This window comes from Rhea pennata, chromosome 3 (genome assembly GCF_028389875.1).
Source record: "Rhea pennata isolate bPtePen1 chromosome 3, bPtePen1.pri, whole genome shotgun sequence".
Classification (NCBI taxonomy): domain Eukaryota; kingdom Metazoa; phylum Chordata; class Aves; order Rheiformes; family Rheidae; genus Rhea; species Rhea pennata.
In genome coordinates, this window is record NC_084665.1 from 49,221,356 (window position 1) to 49,246,704 (window position 25,349).

At 35.3% G+C, this 25,349-nt stretch overlaps 1 protein-coding gene across 1 annotated transcript in view; it reads left to right on the forward strand.

The window, feature by feature from the left end:
* The window catches only part of MAP3K21 (mitogen-activated protein kinase kinase kinase 21), a 40,756-nt gene extending 22,194 nt beyond the window's left edge, over positions 1-18,562 (forward strand). The window contains exons 3-11 of the mRNA XM_062573686.1: positions 2,349-2,497; positions 3,212-3,387; positions 7,698-7,938; positions 9,821-9,943; positions 12,587-12,727; positions 13,268-13,418; positions 14,456-14,550; positions 16,290-17,066; positions 18,138-18,562. Of these exons, the coding sequence (XP_062429670.1) occupies positions 2,349-2,497; positions 3,212-3,387; positions 7,698-7,938; positions 9,821-9,943; positions 12,587-12,727; positions 13,268-13,418; positions 14,456-14,550; positions 16,290-17,066; positions 18,138-18,562 (2,278 nt within the window). The remainder of the gene's footprint in view (positions 1-2,348; positions 2,498-3,211; positions 3,388-7,697; positions 7,939-9,820; positions 9,944-12,586; positions 12,728-13,267; positions 13,419-14,455; positions 14,551-16,289; positions 17,067-18,137) is intronic.
* The last annotated feature ends 6,787 nt before the right edge of the window (positions 18,563-25,349 follow it).

Sequence of the window (25,349 nt, forward strand, 5' to 3'; positions counted from 1 at the left end):
AGTTCATGAATAGTTATTATCCTAGATAACGATAGACTATCACCTTCCCAAAACTCGAGCAAGTTAGGACTAGGATGCGTGTGTGTGTGTGTGTGGGGGGGGGTGTTTCACCCCCAGTTTTGGGTCTTGGTACTTGATATTAAGACCTTGTTTTCATTAAAAGAGGTGCTTTTAGGCTATTACTGTATTGGTCTGCTTAAAATTTTATAACTGCTTTTTGGTACTGTTGAATACTACTTCACATTAAAGATTTGAATTCTGAATATAGTAAACCTAGTAGAATGACAAGACTTTTTATGAAAGATGATTTCTTTTTGTTATTCTGCTTAACTTAAGAAGTCATGCTAAAATATGTATACAATAGTTTGAACAAGGAGATTCCTTGAATTAAGAATACTATGCTTGCTGACAGGGCATAGGAGTTGTACTTTCTCTGAACACACAAGTAAGAGGAACTGTATGTTCAACAGAATTCCTGAATCATATATAGAATGTGTATGCACTGCCAAAAGTGTTGAATCCAATATTGCCAGAAGTACCAATATTTTAAAATAATATTGGAATTTATGCTTTTCTCCCTTCCTTTGAGCATGTAAGCAGGTGCAGAGATTAGCCTGGAAAACTTTTTTGGAAACCACTTTATTAAGAAGCCCAAGACTTTCCTTGTATTTGTAAATGATATATTTAGGAGTACAACATATTTCTCAGCTTTTGATCAGTTAATAACACTAAATTCTGTAGTTTCCTAAGGTTTTGTGACCAGTAAAGCTTCTTAGATAAGCAGTACTTGCATAAACAGGACACTGCGGTTTAATTGAAATCACTTGCTATATAGTTGTCACTCACATGAAATTATCTGTTCTGTCAGTGCTTGTGTTGTGTAGTGTCCTGGTTTACTGTTAATTAAGGTGACATTGTAAGGCCTTGTACAATGCTGCAAAAGGCAAGTGAAGGAAAAAACCTCACTGGCGTGTTCACATCTGTAACTGGGGTTGTATTTACTAGTGATAATGTTGGATGCGAAGGGGTGCATAACCCTCACCTCACTAGCGCCATGTGTATGCCTCCCTGTGTAGTAGGAGACTTTGATCCAGTTTCGTGTGACCTGCGGGCAATTTCTTTACACATCTGGAGAGGAAGGGCAAGAGCAATACTTTGTATTCTATTTTTCTCCCTTTACCTGCTCACCTTTAGTATTTGGAAACAATAATAGGTTGCCCTTTTTAGCTTTTTCTACACAGGAGTGGTTCTCTGCTCGAAAAGTAAAAAAAACAAGAAATAAAATTAGCCTTACAAGTAAACCAAGTAAACATTATGCTTACGTTCCGAAAGGGCTAGTTCCTGCTTTCACAAAAATGGCTGTGGAACTTATTAGTTTCAGAGGTATTGAAATAGGAACCCCAAAGCTGAGCAACAGCAGCTGGTATGCGGTCTCAGCACTTGAAGGGGTTTGGATTGTTTGAACAAGCAACGCATGTACAAACCCAAAGACACGGAGGTAACACCCAGCTTTTCCTCTAGGTTGGAGAGCATAGCAGAAATACTTAAAATTAATGTTGTTGCGATAGAACGTACCGTGATTTCTGTATCTGACACTCAGAAAAGATCTTTTCATACCATCACCTTTCACTGGAGATATGTGGATTTTTTTTTTTTTTTGGGGGGGGGGGGGGAGTTGTTTTTTGTGTTTTTTTGGTATAGTGAAATTAGTTTTGCATATTTAAGCATTTCTCAATCCTCTAGCATCTACTATGAGGAGTGAAAAGTTAACAGGCATTTTGTGTCATGCAAGGGAGTTAGAAATGGAAGCTTCCAAACAATACCTTTTTTTTTTTTTTTAATCAAAAAAAATCAGCATATGTCTAGGTAGACTGCTGTGAAATGCTTGAGAGGAGTATTGCCTGAAAGCCCTGGTGTGTTTTAGGGATTTTGTTCGGGTTTTTTTGTTTGTTTGTTTTTGAGTTTCTTTTTTTTTGGTGGGGAGAAGGTTGCTTGTTTTCTTGTGGTTCAGTCTTGTAATTAAAAGTGAGATTTACATGATACTAGCATTTACATAAAAATGACTCTAGGTAACATTTTGAATAGGAGTCCTCTAGATTTTTTTTTCCGGTTTTGAAGTAACAGTGAACAGGGTAGGGGTGCAAGCCAGTAATCTTAGAGTCATGTCCAATTTGGCTGATCACTATTGGAGGCAAGATGACTGAGCAGGAATAGATTCTTAAAGGCTTTCACCTTTGATGTGGGAAATCCTCATGGATTCCAGGACATGGCTGGACAGATACCTGTTTGTTCTTGAGTAAAGTGTGTCAGTATTCACAAAATAACTGCGTAATAATTGCCTTTTGTAGTTACGGAGTGTTGCTGTGGGAACTGCTTACAGGAGAAGTTCCTTACCGTGGCATTGATGGACTTGCTGTGGCTTATGGAGTTGCTGTCAATAAGCTTACTTTGCCCATTCCATCCACCTGTCCTGAACCATTTGCAAAACTAATGAAAGGTATCTATGATGTTTTCTCCTATCTTTTTAAATATTTAGGTTTGGGGGGTATGTGTCCTTTTCAAAACGCAAAAGTCTTGCTTTTCTTCTCACAGCCATCCAGTGTTGCAGACATCTGAATGTGTTTCAGGGCAAGTCATACAGTATTACAGTATAGCACTTAACTTCTTCAGTGGTAACTGAGGACTTTTTTCAGTTTATTGCTCTGCTTTTACAGATTTCCTTTTACACTCAAATTGCATTAATTTTCATGAAATAGAAAATATACTACAGAGTAATACAAAATCAAGACTAGAATCCCAAGGGGAAGAACCACAAATGCCGTTTTTTTCTCATTGTTTTTTTCTGAGTGCCAAAAGTGTTCCTGAAATTCTCTAGCGAGAAATAAACATTGCTAATGTCTGTTTCCTTGTGTGCAATGGATTTCTTTACCTTTTGGTTACATAAGAACCCCTTCTGCGTAGTACTGTTAGTTTTACTCTTTCAGATTCTAAAGATAGAGATGAAAAAATGTGACTATTCTTATAAAATGTGTCCACTGAATACAGGTAGGTAAATGTAACTTTTTTAAAATAGGAACAGATTTAGGGAAATATTGCGGATAACGGGAAAGCACTAGAAATTGAAATACTGTAGCAAGTAATTTGAAGTCATGTATTTGTTCAGAAATTTCTGTGTATTACTAAAAACTGATCAGATTTTGATAAATTCTAGAATGCTGGGAGCAGGATCCTCATATCCGACCATCGTTTGCCTTAATTCTTGAACAGCTTACTGCTATTGAGCAGGCAGTTATGACTGAAATGCCTCAAGAATCTTTCCATTCCATGCAAGATGACTGGAAAGTAGAGATTCAGCAGATATTCAATGAACTGAGGACCAAGGAAAAAGTAAGTTGATTTTTCCATTTGCAAGGCAGTGAATTGAGGATATGTGTACATGTGAATTTATGTGATGCAGCAGTTTTGACAAGTTACAATTCAGAAGTTCAAAATAATACTAGAAACCTGATTTAATAGCTGAGGTACATTTGAAACAATAACCTACATGAAGGGGGAGGATCTACTACTAAGTTAAATATCAAACAGATTGTTAGTTTAATTACCTGATTTTGTGGGTAGATGTGCTGTTCTTAAACTCCATTAAAGTGTTTCTGGCCAATATTTTTAAGATATAACTAACTGTCTTGCAACAAGCTTACTTTAGAAATAGGGACTGCTATTACTGGTGTTCTCAAGCTTCAGACGATCTTGCTTTTCCCCTTTCTTCCTTGACTAAAACAAGTAAATAAATAGTTCCAAATGCCAAAACTGTAGTTAAGGTATTTCAATTGGGGCTGAAATGCTAAGTTTGACAGTAAGCATAGAATTATTGTAGTAACAGAGGGCTATCGTGACTCATGACTCATCCAAGGAATTCAGACAGTTGAAAGCCTATTGAGATCAAGATATTGATCTTTTTTTAATGAGGTAGTTTTGGAAATCTTGCCAGATATTAATAAGATCAATTAGGTCAAACTTAGGCTCGTGAATCAGTAAATCCAGTTTCTCTTGTTTGTTATCTAGGTTCCTATCAGTGATCTTTCCATATTCTTATGTGATGTATTTGTGCTAAATGAGCAATCACTGTGAATTCTTTTTCTCTCATTTAGTTATTTTAGCATATTTTTAATCACTCCTAGGTTTATATTTTACTTTAGATAATTTTTCTGAGTTACTGGTTGGAATAGGCCAGGCATTATTGTGTCCCTGTTAGAAATACTTTTAACAGAAGGCAGTTCCCTTTGCAGTTGTGTTGGTTTTTTTCCAATGTTGTTATTGCTCAGTATATAATATGTTTTTAGTATCTGTTGTTATTTTCATAAAGTGGTAATAGATGAGAAGAGAGTTAAGTTCCAGAGACTCATAGAGAAATCTTAATTAAAGATTTAGTCACTTTAAAGATTTTTGACAGAAACAAAAAACAAACTCACATCTCACAGGTCATTGTCAGTAGCCTCAGCCCCTCACCTGTTCTCATCAAACTTTACCAATGCCAATTTGTGGACTATTAGCTGATAATGGATGAGACATTATGGATCTACTGCAATATCAATATAGGTGGTAAATAATAAATTCTGATACCACTAAACTTGTAGTATCCTCAATAATAGTCTTTCACGCTTACCTGTCCACCTTTTCTTCCACCCTATGGTTTCCCTTCTTCCATTTTAGTTTCTAGAACTGGGCAAGTTATGTCTGTATAGTTTCCCCTGCCTGCTGAGGTGTGTAGCTGTCAGCTTCCTTTCCAGATGGATGATCATCCTTCTGCAAGGAGTACAGGCTTTCCATTTCACTTGCTGTGGGGGCTGCAACCACTATGTTCATTTGCTGGAACTTGCCGTAGGGCCTAATTCTCTTCTCTTCCCCTCCAACAACTGCTCAAACACCCCTTTCCTGTTGTTTGTTTTGGGAGCAGTTGTAGCAAGAACAGGCATACACATTCGTGTGCATGTATGTTTTTTGGAGGCATCAGTCCAGACTAAGAAGATTTCCTAGCAAAGAAAATCTCACTGACTAAATCAAGGTGAGAAGAAGATAAGTTGGTGCAAAGCTTTATGAGAAAATTCTTTTTTTATTTTTTTGATGTAAAAGTGAAGTATGCTTAATTAGGAAGGGAAAAAGATAAAATGAAACCTATTTCTCATATGCCAAAGTAAATGCATCTCCAAAGGCATCTGCCTTAATTAGGTAAACTTGTTCAAGAGTGAAAACATGCAACTTTGACTTAGAAAAGACTTTCATGTGTTCATGCTTATTTAATCTGGAACATTACCAATTTTACTGAGAGGTATTAGAGAGAAAGTTGTGTCTGTGAAGTATTTATATAATTAATAATAAAAAAAAACTCTGCATAGAGTCTTATGCCCTCTGAAGGAGGCACTTCTGTAGCTGGAGGAATTTCCTCAAGGGCTTACTGTAAATGAGTGATGGTGACACCCACTCCAAGGAAAGATCACAATCTTCTTTTGATGAATGTTGTTGAGCAACTTAAATATAGAATTCTTTCCTAGCTTCCTTATAATGAGTGTTTTAATTGTAGAGTGGTTTGGAAGCATTGCATAACTAATTGCATTAAGTCTTTTTTTAATTAGTTTATTTGGAAAAGAGTAAATACTAAGACTGTCAATGAGAAAACATTATTATGTCATCTATACTGTCTTCCTTTTCAGTACAGGCGCCCAGTTTTTGACCAGTTACTGAGCCTTATGTAACCCGGATTTGAGGACAATAAGAGATGGATAATTAATAGTATCTCCTAATACTTCGTAGTAATAAACATTTTCTCTCTTTAAACTCTGAAGCATTTTTATTCTAAATTTGAATTCACATGGCTGCTGCTTCCAGCACTTGTTTTGCCATTTTTGACTGGACAAGATCAGGAGGAGAGAAATGAGGATTTGCAGTTTTCTCTTCTAGTTGAAGTATAAAGTAACTAAATATCTTACTTAAAAAAAAAAAGAAAAAGAAAAAGAAAGAAAACCACAGCTCCCTCCCCCTCACCTTATTTGCTGATATGAAGACAGGCTCCTTTAAATTACCAAGAGGCAGAATTGCCTTTTGTCAAAGTGTGTTTGTTAAGCAGACTGGATTAAAAAAAAAAGAGTTGTATATAAAAAAAAATCCATTAGAAGCTCACTTTAATTTAAATGACTGACACATTTCATATGGTTTATTAATTTAAACTTGGAAGCAGTGATAACCAGTGTATGTGTTTATATATTTTCTACTAAAGCTATAAAGAAAAAGCAAGTTTCTTTCTAAGGAACAGATAATTGCTATTGTCTAAAGAACTAGAGTTTGGGTCAGTGCTAACCTGTCTTTTGACATCTGTAGTCATTTTGGTAAGAACAGAGAGATTTTTTTTCTCTTGTTCCAAAATATCCAGCTAATATTGTTCATTAATTTATTCATGACCAAGTGGGAATTGAAAGAGCAGAACATTGGTTTTATGCTTTCACATTATGAATAAAAGCTCAGCAGGAAATGAGGTATTCTGCTGGTTTATGACCTTGAAGGATACTAATGATGAGAAGTAGTTGGTCTGCTCTAAAAAATAACAACTATAACAGGGAGGGAACAAATGAGGTTTTAAATGGGGGGAAGGGATTCTTACATATCCTGAACTCTTAAAGTAGCTTAATTTTAAGTTATTTTTGTACTTCTAATAGAATTTCAGTTTCTGTCCAGGTAAAGTTCACACAATTCTACATAAAAATGAAATACCGTATAGTGAGAGAAACATACAGTATTAGTTATATTTTAACTCTTCCTTAACTCTTCCTTTTCCTATTTCTTCTTGTGTTTACAGTGCTGACTGCTATGCTTCTGAATAAGCCTATTTTGTTTATAATATACCCCATAGTATGATGGCACATCTATTTAAATTTGACATATATTTTAACACATTTTGAAAGCTGAGGATTTAGATCATTTTAAGATGGTAGCTTTACAGCTATTTGTCCTTGAATTTTAAGTCCTTACACTAAAAAAATGAAGTAGCTTCTTCACTAAAGTTTTTCCTTCTTCAAAATAAAAAAGGCAGAAAAATAATCTGTTTTAGGGTTTGGTTATTGGAAAGTCCATTTGGTGTAATTCAGTGGTTAGTAGCTGATTGATGTTATACAGATACCTACTAGACTGCAATTAAGAAATATTATTAATTATAGTACTGATTGTTGTTCTAGATAGAGAACTGCTACTTAATAAATGCCTGAAAACAGGAAAGTTTGGGAGATTTAAGATAAAAGCATTCACTCGTGTATTGATGAGGATGGTCTTTTCTTGTGTTAGTCTATAGGAGCTGTCTAACAGTAGCCTTCATGCTATATGAATAGGAGGGAGTCTCTCAAGTGAAAAACTTCCTGCCTAACAGAAAATGTGCCCTAAACTGATAATCTGTGATTGTGTATGTCTCCATTGCCAGTGCTTGCCAAGTGACTAAAGTTAAATGGCTAGAAGGAAATCTGTATAATATTTGTGTGCAGAATAGAAAAGCTCTTTGGCTTACACAGGATGGAGGACTGTCAGAATGTCATATGTGCATGCTAGATGTATACAGTGCATCACCAAAATAGATAAGAAATACAACTTGCTGTACACTTACCCCATAGTACGATTCTTCCCATTATTTAGTTTCATTTCTGTAAATCTTATTTCAGGAGCTGCGATCACGAGAAGAGGAGTTGACAAGAGCAGCTCTTCAGCAAAAATCTCAGGAAGAATTACTTAAGCGTCGTGAGCAACAGTTAGCAGAACGTGAGATCGATGTACTGGAGCGTGAGCTGAATATCATGATATTCCAGTTAAATCAAGAGAAACCCAATGTAAAGAAGAGGAAGGGCAAATTTAAAAGAAGCCGTTTAAAACTTAAAGATGGACATAGAATAAGTTTGCCTTCAGGTTTGAGGGTTTTTTCCAGTTCACTATATATATTAATTAAATGTGCAGGCTTAAAATGTTCAATGTTGGCTACTATTTTAAGTCGTTGCTAGGGTCTTCTAACTTACTAACACAGAGAATGTGGTAAGAGTTATATAGCTGTTTTTTTTTCCTCCACATATATTTTGCAGCGTGGTCTTCATTTAAGTTGGAAGAGTCCTTCACCTGACTCAGAAATCTGTTTTATCTGACAGGAAGGGTTAGTAGTTTGGGAATCAAGAGGTTTGAGACTGGTTTGAAGTTCTGATGTCTACTATCTATTTTTGTGCAGATAGAAAATTCTGGGCAGCAATAAAAAGGCACTTATCTAATATGATAAAACATTAATACTGTTTGTTAATACTGTTTGCCCTAAGTTTGCAAATATCTAATGAAAAACAACACTTTACAATGACTAGAAGTTTAGATGTAGTGGGTCCAAATCTCATGCTCATTGCAGTCGCAAATACAGTGCAGCAGTTACAATCTTTGCCTTACTTCTTGGAAGAAAACACTAATAGCAACAGAAGATGTCATTTCAGATTACGGATGTAGAATTTGAATGTTACAGCATTTAATTCCACCCAGGGATGCATTAAAATCCTGCCTTTGCAAAGCAGGTTTGTGTTTGTAGAAGATTGGTTGTTTTAGTGTCAGTGACTGTTTTAGTGGAATTTAATTAATGCTGTCACTAGATGGCACTATAGAAACTCAAGGGTTATGCAAATAACTGAAAAGCCTTCACAAAGATACCAGCATCCTGTGGTTGATGGATTTCCTTTCAGTGGTTTCCAGGCGAGGTCTCAGCTTATTACTAGTGCGGTAAGATCTTAATGCCACACTAACAAAATTCCAACCAATCATAGCTATCTGAGCATTTGAAAGGGACAAAGAATGAGGTAATATTTAGGGTACTGTTTCAGCACTAGAAAAATAAGTTTATTTTTCATTACTTAAAAAAAAATAATAATTACAAAAGGAGTCTTACTGCAGCCTCACAAATAAACATGCTAGCCTCTTCCAACTTATTTTCAGATATTAGTCTATGCTGTATCACAGGCTTTAAGTTAAATCTTTGATCTTTTGTTTCCTGGATCTGAGCTTCGAAAACGTGATAAAATCAACAATTTTATCTAGAATGCCACTTAGCTATGTGTTTTCAAGAACTATCCAGATTAACTTGTCGTTCTGACAGCTTCTGACAGCATATGTTCTAATTGTGCTGTTGATAGGGGTTAGAGAGGCATATATGTAATGCTGTAGTTCAGTATCTTGTTTTTCTGACACTTTGTCAGTTCTATTTTTATATTGTATATGAAATACATGTGAAAAAGGCAAATCTGATTGCTATGAAGACTGTATTCTCTAGTTAGTGAAAAGTATAGTGGATCTGGCATCAATATAAGCACAGTCATGTCCAAACCTTTGCCTAAAGATCATTTTGAAATGATCTAAAATTAAATTTTGAAATGCTGATTGAATATCAGCTGATTTGATTTGAGATGAAATACTACTGTATCCATTTAGCTTTTCTTTCCCTCTGCAACAACGAACAGGATTGAATATTGGCATGCGGTGTGGACATGCCTCAATTTGACTCCAGTTGGACAACCTAGCTGCTTTTTTGGTGTTGCTGTAAACCTATTATATCGTGTCCATATGAAATCATGCCAGCTTGACTTACAATCTAAACTGATTATTGCGTGATCAGCCTGTGTCAATGTTACTAATATAAAAATCTCTTGCACTATGAAGTCTTACTCATTATATAACTTTAAGCTGATTTAAAGAGTACAGCGGTATAATCTTCTGAATATTCATTAATTAGAATGTTAAAATTGTTTTGTTTTACTTTCTCTCATAGATTTCCAGCACAAAATAACAGTGCAGGCTTCCCCCAATCTGGATAAGAGGAGAAGTTTAAACAGCAACAGCTCTAGTCCCTCAAGTAGTCCTACAATAATTCCTCGTCTTCGAGCTATACAGTGTAAGTCTCTACTGTTTCAGTTTGATAAGCAGAGATTGTTCTGTACAGAGTCACTGAAACACTGGTAGTATCAAATTCCAGACAGATTTCTGTTTGATTTCTGGGCTCCTTAATTTGTTTGCTCAAACAACAAGTTGCAAAAGTTAGGAGGGATAATCTTGCTAAAAAGTTAATGTTTCAGTAATTATTTCAAAATTATTGAGAGTGTATTAAATCATATCTTTCCTCAATAACTTCAGGAAGTCATACATAAATGACTTGGATAAAGCGGTGAAGAATCAGAATTTATAATGGTAAAAGGTAAAGTGACAAGTTTAGAACTACTGTAAAATGGAAAATGAGTTTTTATTAGAGTTGATAAATCAGCTGTAGATTGTCAGAAAGAGTCAGAGAATGAGGCAGTGATACAGGCTTGAAAGACAGAAGAATCAGCCAGCAGCTCTACTTGCTCAGAACAAAAGAGAAGCTATTAGTAAGCAAGTATAAAGCCAGATGGAAATAAAGACAGTTTGCTTTAGGGATTTTGTTTCGGTTTTGTTTCTTTCCTTTGTTTGCAAACTGGGCATATGTTTGGAGGTCTGCATTATCCCATGTATACTGGTGCCAGAAGAGAAGATGTTTATACTAGAGGATTGGAGGTAGCATTTATGAATATGAAAGAAAACTGATCGTATTGTTATAGCGAAACCCACGTTCATGTTTGGGAATGATGCATTTAGAGATGGGGAAAAAAGATTCCTACAAGTTTCACTGGTTGCTTTTATATTGTCTAATCTTTTGTGCAAAGTCAGTTACTCAATTATCTGCGTTCAGGATGTAATGCTACAAAGGATGAAAAATCCAAATGCTACTCTCTCAGTGAAATCAGTGGAACCTGTTCCAGCACATCACTAACAAATGGTGACTGTCCTCTAGTGCCAGAGTAGTTCACCTCTGAAGAAAATTACTTCCTCAGAAGTAATCAGAAAATTACTGGCCTACATCTTAAAGAATGTGAATGAGGGGGAAATCTGAATGCATAGTTTCTTTCTGTATACTGTTCTGTAGCTAGTTTAAGGAATTCTGGAACTAACTTGAAATGTGAGATAACTTGTTTCTATCAAGTTTTAAATAATCTCAGAATGTCTGCTTTATGAAATTATTTTTGTTAATTAGTGACTAAAGGTGGTGTTTTCTTCGGGCAGTTGTAACTAAAGTATTTGTTTGAACTGTAATTGTTACAGTTCCCTGGACCGAGACGATTACTACTGGTACATTGTGGGTAAAGGAGAGAATTGATTAAGCCCTATTTTGCTTTTCTTAATGGAAACTTGAGATTGAAGGAAAATTATAAAAGGAAAATCTTTTGCAGAATATTAACTGATACAGTAGCTATGTTGATAATGGCCCCCCACACACATGCCCTGTTGTGACTGTGTACTTTGATTTTGGGGGAGTTTTTGTTTGTTTCGTTTTTTTTACTTCGGACAAGAAGGAAATAGCTCTTGTTTTCCTTTCGGAAATATCATAGTTACAAGTAAATAAGATGTCATCTTTTATATTTGGTTCTCATTGTTCTGGATGGAAATGCTTGGAAATGAAGCAAGTGTCAGGTATTGGCATGATTCTGAAAAACTGAGAATATTTTAATTTCTGTGCAAGTCATAGCCACTGCACTCTAAATCCTTGCATGTGTGTTAAATTCTAACTAAAGTTTTTTTGTTTTTGTTTTTTGAGCAGGCATTTGAATTTGTAGGACCAAAATATAGAGGAAAACGAAAAGGCTGTTCTTTAAAAGTACTCTTTTGTTTTTGAGTTTGGATCTCTAGGCATGACCTAAAAGCTTATCAGATCTCTCAGGTGTATCTAGCTGAAGCAGCTTAGCTTCCACACCCATCTGCACCTGTGTAAAATAAATTCTCTTTTCCACAATAGTATTTTGTCTTGATTTAACTTCAAAGTTTCTTTGTTTCAGGAAGATTTACCCAAATATATTTGCTTTGAAAAGGCATGTCTAACAATTGGTTACTTGATCACTTTGCTTTGCCATGAGCGGTTCTAACTTCTAAATCTAAGTATTTTTTTAAATTAAAAAAAAATAGTTGTAAAACTTGTCATAAAACCTAATTCAGCTGGTTTTGAAAGCTGTTTTAAAGCTGCCTTAAAGACAAGTAGGAAACCAGTAAGATGCATACTCCCTAGGTCCTGGAACTGTGTTTAGATTGTGAGTTTAAAGAAGGCAAGTAATATGTTGTACTACAATGCAAGGCATGCTGGTGAAAAGGTGCGTGGTGAGGGAGGAGGAAAGTGTTGTGCAGTGCAGGAGAGGCAAGACAGTTGATGTGTGGAGCAATTACCTCATTTATCATGTTGTTAACAAGCTAAGTTGTTTTCCTGTTGTGTCTTTCCATCGTAGCTGTAATCATGATAGCAAACTACTACTTCAGTTCGCTGATCACATGCAGACATCCACTTGCCTGAGTCTGTTCCTAGAAAGAGGACCCTGTAAGCTCTACAGGAAAAAACTGTCTATCAAAAACTGCTTTGTGCCTTTCTAGGTCTGGCTTTTATGTCCCAAAACTAAAAGTATAAGAAGGGAAACAGTTCCCTTTCTGAAACCAGTTTGACGAAGATCTCTACTACATTCTTTTAATTTTTCTTCAGTGATTTCCAAAACAGATACACACACAACTAATGGCCGAAGAAACAGTGTATATGTGTACCAGCAAGATGTAGATATCACAAGTGAATATGAACTTCCCAGTGAGGTTATGAAAAAAGGCAAGATTTCATTATGTTTCAAGGGTGTTGGTTCTTTTTAATTGAATAGTTAAGCTGAAGTGACAGACTAAGCATTTAATGAAGAATAGACACTTTATAATTTGTTTTGGTGTAATGGAAAAGAATGTTAACCGTTGTCAGAATTGGAATATTCTGTTTAATTTGATACAGTTGTTTCATAGTGTATACTTTCTTCATCAGAATTTAAGTGCTCAGTCTCATTCACTTGTCTGAATTACTAAATGCAAAGTTAAGGTTAAAGTAAGCATGGAAAATAAGATCATTGTGCTCCTTGTCTTTAATTTGGGTCTCTTGTCAGCTCACAAATTATTTTTCTTGCTTGCCAGTCTTTTTCAATCAGTGCATTTTGTGTGATGGTTCTTATTGTAAGGGAAAATGATCTCGATTTTTGTTTACTCCTCTTCATGTACTATCAGAATGGTTTTGCATTGGAGAAAGCTGTTCTGTCAAAAATATTTAATTCTCCTTAGAATCTTAGAATATTTGATTGTCCTTAGAAGTATTAATTTTTCTTTTTCTTTTCTTTTCTTTTTTTTTCCAAAGTAACTTCAGATGAAAGCAACAGAACTTGGGGAAGAAGCACAACTTGTCACCAGGAAGAATTTGAAGATGTGAAGAGAAATTTTAAAAAGAGAGGTTGTACGTGGGGGCCGAGTTCAGTTCAAACAAAGGATCGTGCAGATTGTAAGGACAAGTATGTCTACTATGTTTCATTCATTTAGTAATGCTAAGGATTTTTTCTAAATGAATCACTAACCTAGTTAGTGAGAGAGAGAAGTTCTGCAGCTTCTATAATTATAGCCTACTATAGGACTACTCAGTCCCAGCCATTTATTAGTTTAGGAACAACTGTTAATGAGGAATAGCTCTCCTACATAGACTTGGGGCTAAAATGTTCACTTCAGGCTTCTGTGGCTCTATCTATTACCCTTTGTCCCTATTTTTGAGATTCAGAATATACCGTGATTCTGAACTGCTGAGATGTACAAGATATTCATAGCCTATCATTCTCGGTCTTCCTCAGACTGACTTGAGGAACTCCAAGCATGGCCCCAGGTGGGCACTTCCAGTGTTATTAAGTAAGACTGACTGACTTTGCGTAAGTGAAACACAATGCACGCTTGAAATATCGTTTACACTGAAAAGCACAGGGTGAAAAACTTCTAAAAATCAGTTACTTTCAGTTTTGTTTTGTTTTGTTTTTTTGATCACTAAAAACAGAAGGTTAGCAATTTTCTGCAACAAGAGCTCCCTTTCCCTTTTTGGAGATATCCGCTAGTTTACTTGTGCTGTTAGTTGGTTTCAGACCATGTATTTAAACTGGCTTAGGTGATGTTTTTGTTTGCTTGAAAGTCTCTGTGTTTAATAAATTTCCAGTATTCATTATATTCCTTTGAGACAACGAATGTGATGTCTAGGTTTCCACCAACTTTTGTTCTCCAGTAAGAAGTTAAGGCCAATTTTTCATTGTCTGCCTTTTTAGGCCATTATAATGGTTCTGAACTTTTCATATTAGAATAGATACCTGGTCATAAGGCACGTATAGGTATGTAATCATTTGATTCTGTAAAATACTATATACAGCATTTCTTGCCATTGGAAAACTGTACTGTTTTAAGTTATATGCTACATGTTTATGATTTAAAAAGAAAGATATTTTAGTAATTTTCTGTCAAAGCATACATAAGCACGGTATCCTCTGTAATAACAAAATAATTATCATTATTTCAGAGTAAGACCCCTTTCAGATGGCAGCAACCCATGGTCAACTCTTTTAATGAAAAATCAGAAAGGTGTTCCTTTAGCTTCACTATTTGCAGACCAAGGTAAGAGCTACTTCTGAAAAATTGAAAATTGTCATATAATGGTACTAAGTCTTCCTCCAGTGTTACAAATGCATTGCTCAAGTTTCTCAAAGATTGTAAAACCTCATAAATGTCCTGTTACAGATACTTTTTCTTTGTAAAAACAAAACAAAAAATTTATGTATAAAAACCTGTAAGTGTTAAAATCCTTACCTTTTCATTGTTAGCATCTAAGAAACTTATATGGTATGTGAGCAGAGTACAAACAGATTTTTTCCAAGTTTTTGAGATGCAGACTGATCTGTGTAGGAGGTCTGCAGGCACAGCGTTTTAGGTTTTTTTGCAAAGAAATAAATTAGTAATTTGTGTGATAGTTAAGTGAACAATAACTTTTATTGTCAATGGGTAAACCGTAAGCCCAGTATGTTCCTAGATACATATTAGTTTTCTGTTCTTTTTAAATGTCACATACTCTCTCAATTTTGGAGGAAGAGGAAAAGAAAAAGGTATTTAAGACACCAGATCTTGAAGCTGTCTAGGTAGCTTTCAGGATTGATAGGTAAATCACAAGTAAAATGTTATACTTAATACTCTTAGAGTCAAGAACATAATAGCTGTAAATATAACATAAACAAAATGTTAATTTCTGTGTCTGTTATTCTAAATGTGCTGGGCTGTACAATATTTATCATAACTTTATTTTTGCACTCACTTTCTCTAGCAAAGATTCTTTCATCTGAAAAAGTAAGTTACAACTGTCATAGAAACAAACTGTGGTATAACTTGGTGTCCACAGCAGCTTATAGATTTATGCTAGCTGGAAGAGGAAATGGTGAGCTTCTTGGGCACTCATTTCCTCCCTCTCTCCTCTCTGCCCAGGAGAAATTTTCATCTTTATATATGCTGCTAAGGGTGTAAACCAAGGCTTCAGAAATAGCAGATTTACAGATTTATTAGCCTACTGCTAAACATAATTTTACGTATTTGCCTTTTGCTTTTTAAATACTGAAATATATATTCTATAGTATTCATTAATTTACAGTAGAATAACACATGTAAGTCAAATCACACTTTCTGTTTTACCCATTGTTAGATGGGAAGCGTCAAATTTACTTCAAATTGCCCAATGGATTAATTCAAAAATTTCTAGCTATTCATTGAATTTTGAAATTAATTGAATTTAATTGATTGAAAATATTGTGAAGAATGTATTACAGATACTACTTGGCAGTTTCTGTATATAATATTACTTTAATCCATACACAGAAATATTTCTTTTATTGTCTAAAAAGCACTACCAAAAATTCTGCGATTTCACCACAAATGAAAACATGATATCTGCTTTCGAATTGTGCTGAGTAAATAAAAGTTGGAAGACGCTTTGTGCTTTTCTACAAATAAAGATTTAGGGGATAGATGGGGAAAAACCCACCTGCTTTGTTTACAGTTTTCTTACTCATTTAAGAAGATAGATCTGCAAGTTGCTTCTATTAGATTCTGCTTTTGAGGTGCTAAAAAGACAAAATTGTAGCAAAGCAGTGCTTTTACTCTCTTAAGCACTATCAAGAGAACAGGAAAAGGTTTAGGCTAAGAATGTTTCTGAATCTTGCACTATGAGTCTCAGCTTCTGAATATGTTTAAAGGGGGCATACAGTATATCTCAAGATTAATACATGTACAAGTAAGTGGATGTACGTATGTAGACATGTAATAACAAATAGCTTATTTGCAATCTTAAAATACACTGTAATGCTTTATAGGTATGTGTACTGATAAGAGACTTCTCCCTGAAGGTTTGGACACCAAAAGACCAAAGCCAATTAAGCTGCCAAATCAGGCCTATATTAATCTACCTCTGTGGAAGGATGATCAGGGAGAGAATACAGTAGAACATGAAAGCTTTGAAGAAGGAACCTCTGCTAGTTCTACAAACAGTACTCCTCAAATGACACCTACAAACAGTCTGAGCAGAACACTGCAGAAAAAGAAGACTGATTCAGTGCTGTATGGTTGTGCAGTTCTCCTTGCGTCTGTTGCCCTGGGCTTGGATATTAGAGAGCTGAACAAATCACAAGGTCCAGATGAACTCTTGCCGAAGGATGAGAAGAAGAAACGTGATGGACTATTTCAGCGTGCTTCAAAATTTCGCAGGAGTGCCAGCCCTACAAGATTGCAGTCCAAGAAAGAGGAAACAAGTATTCCATCCCTAAATCCCGCTGCAAATACTGTGAATCTTCTTTCTATGCCTTCCATGTCCACAAAATGCCTACTTCAATCTGACAATGAAGATGCTTTTGTAAGCGCTATGCTTGGTGACTGTGATCCATATAGTTCCAGTGATGACTTTCCTTCTGAAAGTAAGAGAGAACAGAGATTACAGCTGGCTGCTAACTCATTTTCTACACCATTAAAGAATCAACCTTTTAATCTTTGTCTGAAACAAGAATCTCAAAATGTGCCAAATGATTCTTTATCAAAGTTAAGTGTGTTGGGTCACAGACGAGCCTTATCAGATGGGAACAATTTTCAGACCACAGGTGGGTATTTAAGAATTTCAGATGTGTGTGAGAGGTGTTGTTATAGAAAGAGAAAATCTAGAGGCAGTAACTATTCACTAGATAATCACTAAGTTCTTTATTACATTATCAGATGGGTTAGCTGAGCCACCATGACTGTATGTGGTAAGTCCTGTGTCTGAACCCTGAATAAGTTACCTGCACCACTTGGAATAGTATCCTATTACAATGTGGGTATGGGAAAGTTCATTTTCAGTAGATACTGATTTTTCCTCAGATATTGCAAAAATAAGGTTTTTGAGTCTTTTCAAGCAATTCATATCAACAAGAACCATCTTTTTTGTGAAATATACAACACTAGCATTATCAGTAAAATAAACTAGAACTATGTTGTCAGCTGAATGCATGATGTAGCTTGTTGACTTCAGGAGCTTGAGAGAAACATACATTTGTTTAATATAATATAATTTGAGAATCCGTATAGGTGAATGAATTAGCATCATTTTAGCCTGTCCATTCATTAACTTCTAGAAAAACAGGTCTGTTGAGTTTTGATTTGTTTGCCTGACCCAAGAGTTGTCACATGCTCCACTAATCTTTAGTCTAAGCTATTGCTATAAATTGAAGCTGAAAAAAAATAGTCTTTAAATCTGATTTCCATGTACATGGGTATGTTCATGATCAATGACTCTGCAAAGAACAAAAGTTTTAAATTTTAATACTGATGTTCTAGAGCAAATTCAATGTAATATTCTTTACAACATTCATGATATCTTAAAATTATGTGAATAATTTGTCAAATTTGTGGAGCTTTATTCTACAGTTAATATTCATCCAGTTACTGGGTAGTTAATACTCTGTATATCTTTCATAACAATGAAAACTGAATTGACAGAGAGATTATAGATGCAGAAGTTATTTGAGTAGTGATAATCCTTCCTTAGAAGATTCCCCACAGATCATGTATGTGTGTTTTAATTTTTTTAATGAAAAAATCGTTAACACTTATAATAATCCACTATTACAGATGTCAAAGAAATCCAAAAGCTACAGGGTTTAAGGTGTGTCTCTTTGGTCTTTTCTTTCCCCTAGCTAATGGATTTGCTTCAGCTAACGATGTCCCTGAGTTACCAATGCTGTCAGCTACCGGAACTCTACGTGCTCCATCTGTTCAAGAAAGAAGTGATCAAGGTGGTATTTCACCTGAAAAACAAAGAACTGTCAATATCATATCGAGGCCTCGACCTTCTTCTGTTAGAAGTAAAATTGATGCATGGCAGATTCTTCCACGTATTATTAAACCAAACTCTAAAGACCCGGAATATTTAGAAGGCAATATAGGTCCAAATGTTAACTTCTTACCAGATACCGAGGAAAGAACTAACTGCCACATGCCCTCGTTACTTGACATTGATGTAGAAGGTCAAAATAGAGACTGTACTGTGCCTTTATGTAGAATGAAGAGCAAAGCTTGTCGGCCATCTATATACGAACTGGAGAGAGAATTTCTGTCTTGAGTGCCTTTCATTTTAGAAACATGAGCTTTTTAAAGGAGAACAAAACCTAAAATTCTTATCCATCTAATGCTTCATGCTGCTGTTTTCTAATGTACTGTGACAAATAGTACCAAAATTATTAAAATGGGCAGCTAATAAAGAAAGCGTAATAGACTCAGCCTTAAAATGTTCCTTGGAATCCCAGCTAGTAATTCTAAAAGCACAGTGCCACAAAAATAATATTCTAGAGGAATTTGCCAAGCGTATTTTAAATGACTAAAATAACACACCTGCTTCCCTTCAGACTATCACATATGTTTTCTTTTGGTTTGGATTTTTTTGCTAGGACTTTAACTTTTGCACACTGAAAAACTGACGGGCATACAGAAAAGCTGTGTTCAGTTAGGGAGAGTTTTGCATCACAAGCAGTTGTGTGCAGCCAACCTCTTTATGTCCTGTAGAACTGGGGAGGGGGGACAGGGGATTAAGAGGCCAGTACAGAAGTGCTCTTTTCACTCCACGCTAAGTAGCTGGTTACTTTTTGTCATTTGATACTGAAATTGGTTAAGGACCAGCAATTGAATTTCCAGTCTTTGCCCTTGGTTTTGGGAGGAACTTTTCAACTGTGTACGTTAGTTTCTCCAGAACATTATACTGCCTATATAAACACATAAGTTTCAGCCACAATATCGATTTGAAAGGGTAAACTATAGTAGTGTTATTGGATTAAAGGTATTTGGCATGCTTTCTCCTGTGAAACAACATTCCTTGTAGGTATGGATACACTGGAATGTAAATATTTGTACTTTAACTTTTTGAAGACTACAGTGTTGGCACTGAAAGGAATATTCTTGGTTTGGGATTTTCTGTTTGTGGTGGAGGGGTTTGCCTTTTTGTTTTGTTTCATTTTCTTTTGTTTTCAACTCTGTTGTTGCACCTTGTATTGAGGAAGTGTTTTAAGGGTAAATGGGATTTTTGTTGTTGTTTTTTAAGTGAGCCAACAGTGCATTTAACTGCATTCAGATTTTAGAACGGCAAACATTTAACTCTTTCACTTTAACTTGTACAACTTTTCTTCCTGAAGTTGCTACGGAGTGCCTAGTTATTCATACTTGAATTAAAGGACAAAACTAAACCTGCTTGACTGTTTTGCAGGTGTTAAAAAGGTTCCAGAAAATTCCAAGTAGTTAATTGTGGGAGAAGAACACTTAATTTTGACAAAATTAATAGTTACGTCTTTTTTTTTTTATGGTATACCTAATTAAGTAAGTAAATAAACCCAAATGTATGGTATACTTTATCTGATGAAAGCATTACTAGAATTAAAGGGACATCCCTTAAATTCCAGTATTTGAACTAGTAATTTTTCGAATCATCTGGCACTTGAATATTTATCTTAAAATCATATGTTAGAATAAAACTTTACGTTCCAATCATAACAGTGTTTTATTAAAAACTTTGTTTTAAATGCGGTTTCTCCTTTTCTCTGGGGTCTTCGGAGTTCAGTTGTTAAGTGGAACACGCAATTACTTAAAGCTTCAAAGCCAAGGGATTAAAAAAGAAAGTTTCTTTTCTAAGACTGTATGCAGTACATTGGTTAGCCTGATGATGACAGGTAATTAGATGTACAAAATCCTGAAGTCTTAATCACACAGAACAGAAGATGCTACTTCCCAGCTCTCAAGGTAGAAATGAAAAAAAAATTTCCTTTAAGTCTTTCTTTTACCGAATACTTAACCACTAGCTTTCTGTAAAAGCTAAATGACTATATAGCAGTCTAGATAACATTTTGTTCAGACCTGTTTTTATTTCAGTAATCCAAGTTAATTGTGAACATGATTCAAGTTGCATACTGTGTTCTTTGACTTTTTTTTAAACTTTCATTTCATCAGAACACTGTAATGGATTATATCTGTTCTGGTTTTAATATGATGGGATCTCATAAAATATCATCAATTATGTAATGCACATGGATCAAATTTTAAGTGTAGTTTGATAGTAGATTTATCTTTAAGGCCTATTAAAAATGTGGCACATTATATATATTTCAACTCTTTTGAGATCAATTATTCTTATGTAATATTGAGAGAAATTGAGTTGATTGTATTACAGTTTCTGAAGAAAGTATCTCTGGCTTTCTACAGGAAAATCTCAGGTGCTGTAGCAATATTGTCTTGTAAACTTCTGTTCTGTACTTTTAAGGTTTATATCATTATGAATGTTGAATTTTGCACCCTATATTTTGTAATTAATAGTATCAGCATAAAAAGCCCTTATGGGCTATATTGTTTTCACTTATCAGTGCTCATCATCTCTCTTGTTATTAAAAAAAAAAAAAAAAAGAAAAAAAAAAAAAAGAAAAAAGGTTTCTATTGATGTCAGTGGGTAATTTTGCTTAAAAATGGCACATATGCTATGACCAACCCAGTATATTATAATTGATTTAGGAGAATGTACTCCACCTCTGCTTCTGAGAGAGTTTAGGTAAGCCATCTCAAACTTTTTTTTTGTGATGCTGTCTTTTTTTAGCTATAGTTTATAGTGCTTTATCATTGTTTTTCTTAGTTAAAATTGTAAGCCAGTCTTCACTGAGATTGAAAAAGAAAAATTAGTAAAATTACGGTTTTGCAATCTGTATTTCAGTTGTCACCAGAGAAACATTAAGTGGTCTGTCTTCATAAAAGGTATATTTATTTCGATGTAGGTTAACAGTCTGACCAGATAAATAATGACTTATGTTGATCATCTTAGCAGACAACTGAAGGTGCTTACACTACAAAGGTTAAGATAAACACTTGACATGCTGTCTTACAAAAGCTGATGATTTAAATGTTTTTTATTTTAAAAATAAATGTTTTGTAGCTACTCTACTGCAAAATGACCTGGGTGTTCTTGAAAAAGATATTTTAATGCTTTCTTAGACTGTGCAAAGGAGAGTCCTCCAGGGAATAACCGGAACTGTGCACGGCCTGTTCCTGGAACATTGGAACGTATTGTTGCTCTAAAATTAATTGTCCATTATAGAAACATGGACATTCTTGTAATTTGTTGCAGTTGGTGTGGGCAGAAACATTATTGTATAAGCTTCTTCTTTCTCTTGTGTCACCATAATATTTCTTCTGGTGCTTTTACAACGGTGGCTGGATATCTTAGAGGAGGTAAAGAAGTGGCAGTGAATAAATTCTGCATTTGATTCAGCATCAGGAATACAGCTAATGTATTAAATATTTTAGTTTTCTGAAACACTTGAAGCCAGAATTTTCCTTTTAGTATTTTCTAACACCTTCTTTTATGGACTTTCCTCTATCTCCCCACTCCTCCCCCATATCATGCAGGTCGTTTATTAGCCGTTCTTTGAGTACAGAGATGGGAAAGTATCTACTTGTACAGTAGCCACAGGGAAGATGCAATAAAGGCTCTAATGGTGCAGTGGAATTCAAAGCCTACTCTTATAAAGACATGTCTAATCTTATAAAGACGTGTCTGCATGGAGCATTCAGTGAGACTCACTGCATAACAAATAGTCATGTGGCTAGTAAATGTCAATATTGAGCTCAAATGGAATATTAAACTGCCTTTGCAACTTGCCATTTAATATAAGATGTTATAATGCAGTATTAAAATCTGCATACAAGAACATGACAGTGGAAAAGAGCCCATCTCTCACTAGCCAGCTCATTTTTTAGTAAAATAATTAGTCTGATTGCTACAGTGAATGCAGTATGAAGAGTTAATGAAACTGTAATTATCCAATACATTTTTTGATGTAGTTTTAAGGATATTAAAGATTGCAGTTTTAAATAAAATGATTTTTAAATTAAGGGAAGATAATCCTTGCAAATTTGTAATGGATTTCTTCCTGAGCATAGGTGTAAATGAGCAAACCAGATTTGAGTGAGTTAACCGTCTCAATACTGTTAGAAATTATCTAGTCAACAGCATAGCTTTTTTAACCAAAAGACATGCTTCTAATTGGCTGGAAGATAGATCCACAGAGCTATGTGAGTAGGATAGACTTACTTTTTCATTAAAGCAAGTTGCAATTAATACCATCTCATATTTTATTCATGCCATGTAGGGTATTTTTCCTAAATGATTTCAATAATAGCTGCTGTTCTGTTATTTTCTAAGGCTTTCTATTCCGCTTCAAAGAGAAAAGGTGTAATGGTTATTCTCATATCTAGACATTTGTGCAGTACTCTGGTAGTTGAGATTTGGCTTTAGGGTGCTCAACTTCAATACTTCTTAAATTTAACGGCTTTGTATCTGTTCAAAGTCTGGAGTTTTCTTTAAAAACAGATCTGCTGATGCAAATTGAGTGACCAAACTGGTACAGTACTTCAGTTGGACATCAAATTCGGTTTTACTACTTTGAGTTATTAATATGAAGATTCATGCTGTACAACGTTGTAAAAACAGAGCTTTTCTTTTTTAACATTGCAGTAGGTGTAAGAAAATCAGTCTTTACTCCCACTACATGACATGTGCATTTACAGGGTCTGACAACTTGGTTCTCCTGAGGTGCTGAAGACATTCATGAATATTCTGGTCTCTTCTGTAGTCTTCTGAAGGGGATATGGGGAGGGCATGAAAATGAACTTCTCAACAGGGAGCTGTTAACAGTTATCCAAAAAGGTGTCAAATGCAGCCATAGATACTATAATTCCACTAAGTTCGTTAGATGCCAGAGAATTTCCCTAAGTGCTACATTGTCCTGTCTCCCTGCCAAGAGCTCACATACGCCGAGCTGAGATCTTCCCTCTATCACTCTCTGTTTCACGTAGCCGTCACTATTAAGAGTCTTGTGAGGGCTTGCCAGCCATTCTGAAATCATATGGGAGTTTGCATCCGTGGCACCCAGGAGGAAATGGAAATAATAAGACTATTCATTCCACTTGCTGTTTTGCAAATGACTTGCATCATTCAAAAATCTTTAAGCTTTAAGGCGGATGGGATTAGGCAGCAATATTTCCCATAGCCTTTTCACTCACTCCTACCTTCCACACTGAAAGTGATACTAATTGCTTGTGTTAGATGCCACTTCTACTGCCTGCTGAATGTTACTAAAGGTCAGAGGGAAGCAAGATGCTTCCCATGCCTCGTGAAGGGAGGCATCCATCCTAGGAAACAGATGGATCGCATGCCAGGTGTGTCTGGCAGTAGTTCAGGTAATCAAAGACGTTGCATATATTGTCCAATGATTTAAACTATTTTGAGTGCATAGTTCCTAAGAGGAAGGTGATGAATAATGACTTGCAGGGTATCTCTAGGGATGGGGGATTTGCCAAAAAGAAATCCACTCCCATGGACCAACAGAAGCAGTCACATGCCTTCCCAATTTCATTGTCAGAGAAATGAATACACATATCCTTCAATGCAAGCACCATCTGAAATGTTAAGACAGAACTGGTAATGGTGAGTCTATCAGTCACTGTAGTTCTGGTCCAAAGACCTACTTTTCTCATGGTAAACTGCCCAGAAATTATTCCTGTTGCTGAATCTGTTTTCATGAAATACCACTCAGGCCCTGAGTCCTTGTTTGTGATGTAGCTGCTTGATGGCTGGCTCTTGGACCTAGAATAGGCTGCTCTGATGGGCACCCTAGTTTACCCACAAGAAATAATTAATGAACATATGTTCGTGGCCAAAAATAGCCTTGTCTTATCATAGAGAAGCTGATTTTTCCATACTTGTTATTCCCTGTAGCCGAGTCTGCTTCTAGCTGTCTTAGGAGTTAGAGTTTTGATTGTACCTTAATCAATTTAGATCCACTGAAAGTTTATCTTTTAGGTGCTTTTTTAGGTTTTTTTTTTTTTTTTTTTTTTTTTTTTTTTTTTTTTTGCTGTGGTTACTCTTCTGTGGTTAAGCAAATTCTATTGTTTTATAGAATCAAGCTGTTAATGTTTCTTTTGTATGTTTTTGTTAAATATGTTTTGCTAAGAAATATTTTAATATTTCTTGTGCTGTTATTATATATGGCTAAAAGGTCTAGAGAACAGATATTGTCTATAATAACATGACATTGGATAACTATGTAAGGCATGTTAAGTGTGTCATAGCATGGGGTCATGATTTGGGGGACTCTCCACAGAACACGTTCTTCTCTCAGACCTGCAGAGCTGCCATGTGGAACTCTTTCTGTAGTTTTACTAAGCATTACACAGTGTATATATAGGAGAAAATTGCCTCTAAGACCTTTTATTTAAATAGGGATTCTGAACCCCTTCCAGTATGTCAGCAGCACTCCTTTTAGTTGCCCACCATGTGCTTGTAGATACTAAAAGAGAAGAGAGACTTTTACTTGTAACTATGCTCTTAGATGCTTGATTTTTTTCCACTCTGCCTTGAAACCTCTTAAGACTTTTAGGGTTTTGAGGGAAGAAGAATGGGCAGAAGAATACCCTTTCTAGCTGCATGTGAGCCAAATAGAGGGGTCTGGTTTATGTATATCCTAATAGATATTGCTGAATTCTCTGAAAAAAAAAAAAAAAAAAACTCCACCATGTAAAGGTTCATGTGGTATGAATATGTATGTAGTGAATGCATTTCAAAAGAAGAGAATCAACTGTAACTTTTTTGAGCAATGGTTCTAGTGCTTGTTGTAGTGCTTGAAAATATTCCTGGATACCGGAACTTTTACTAACAATTGAAAGGAGAGAAGGAGTCAGCCTTGGATGGGACTGGGTTATAGTTGAAAAGAAACCTAAATAGGAAAGTGATGCTGTGTTACTTTTGTCTCCTATATCATTTCCTATAGAGTCAGATCTCTGTTTATCTTGCTGTTAACAGAAAAAGCCAAAATCTCCTG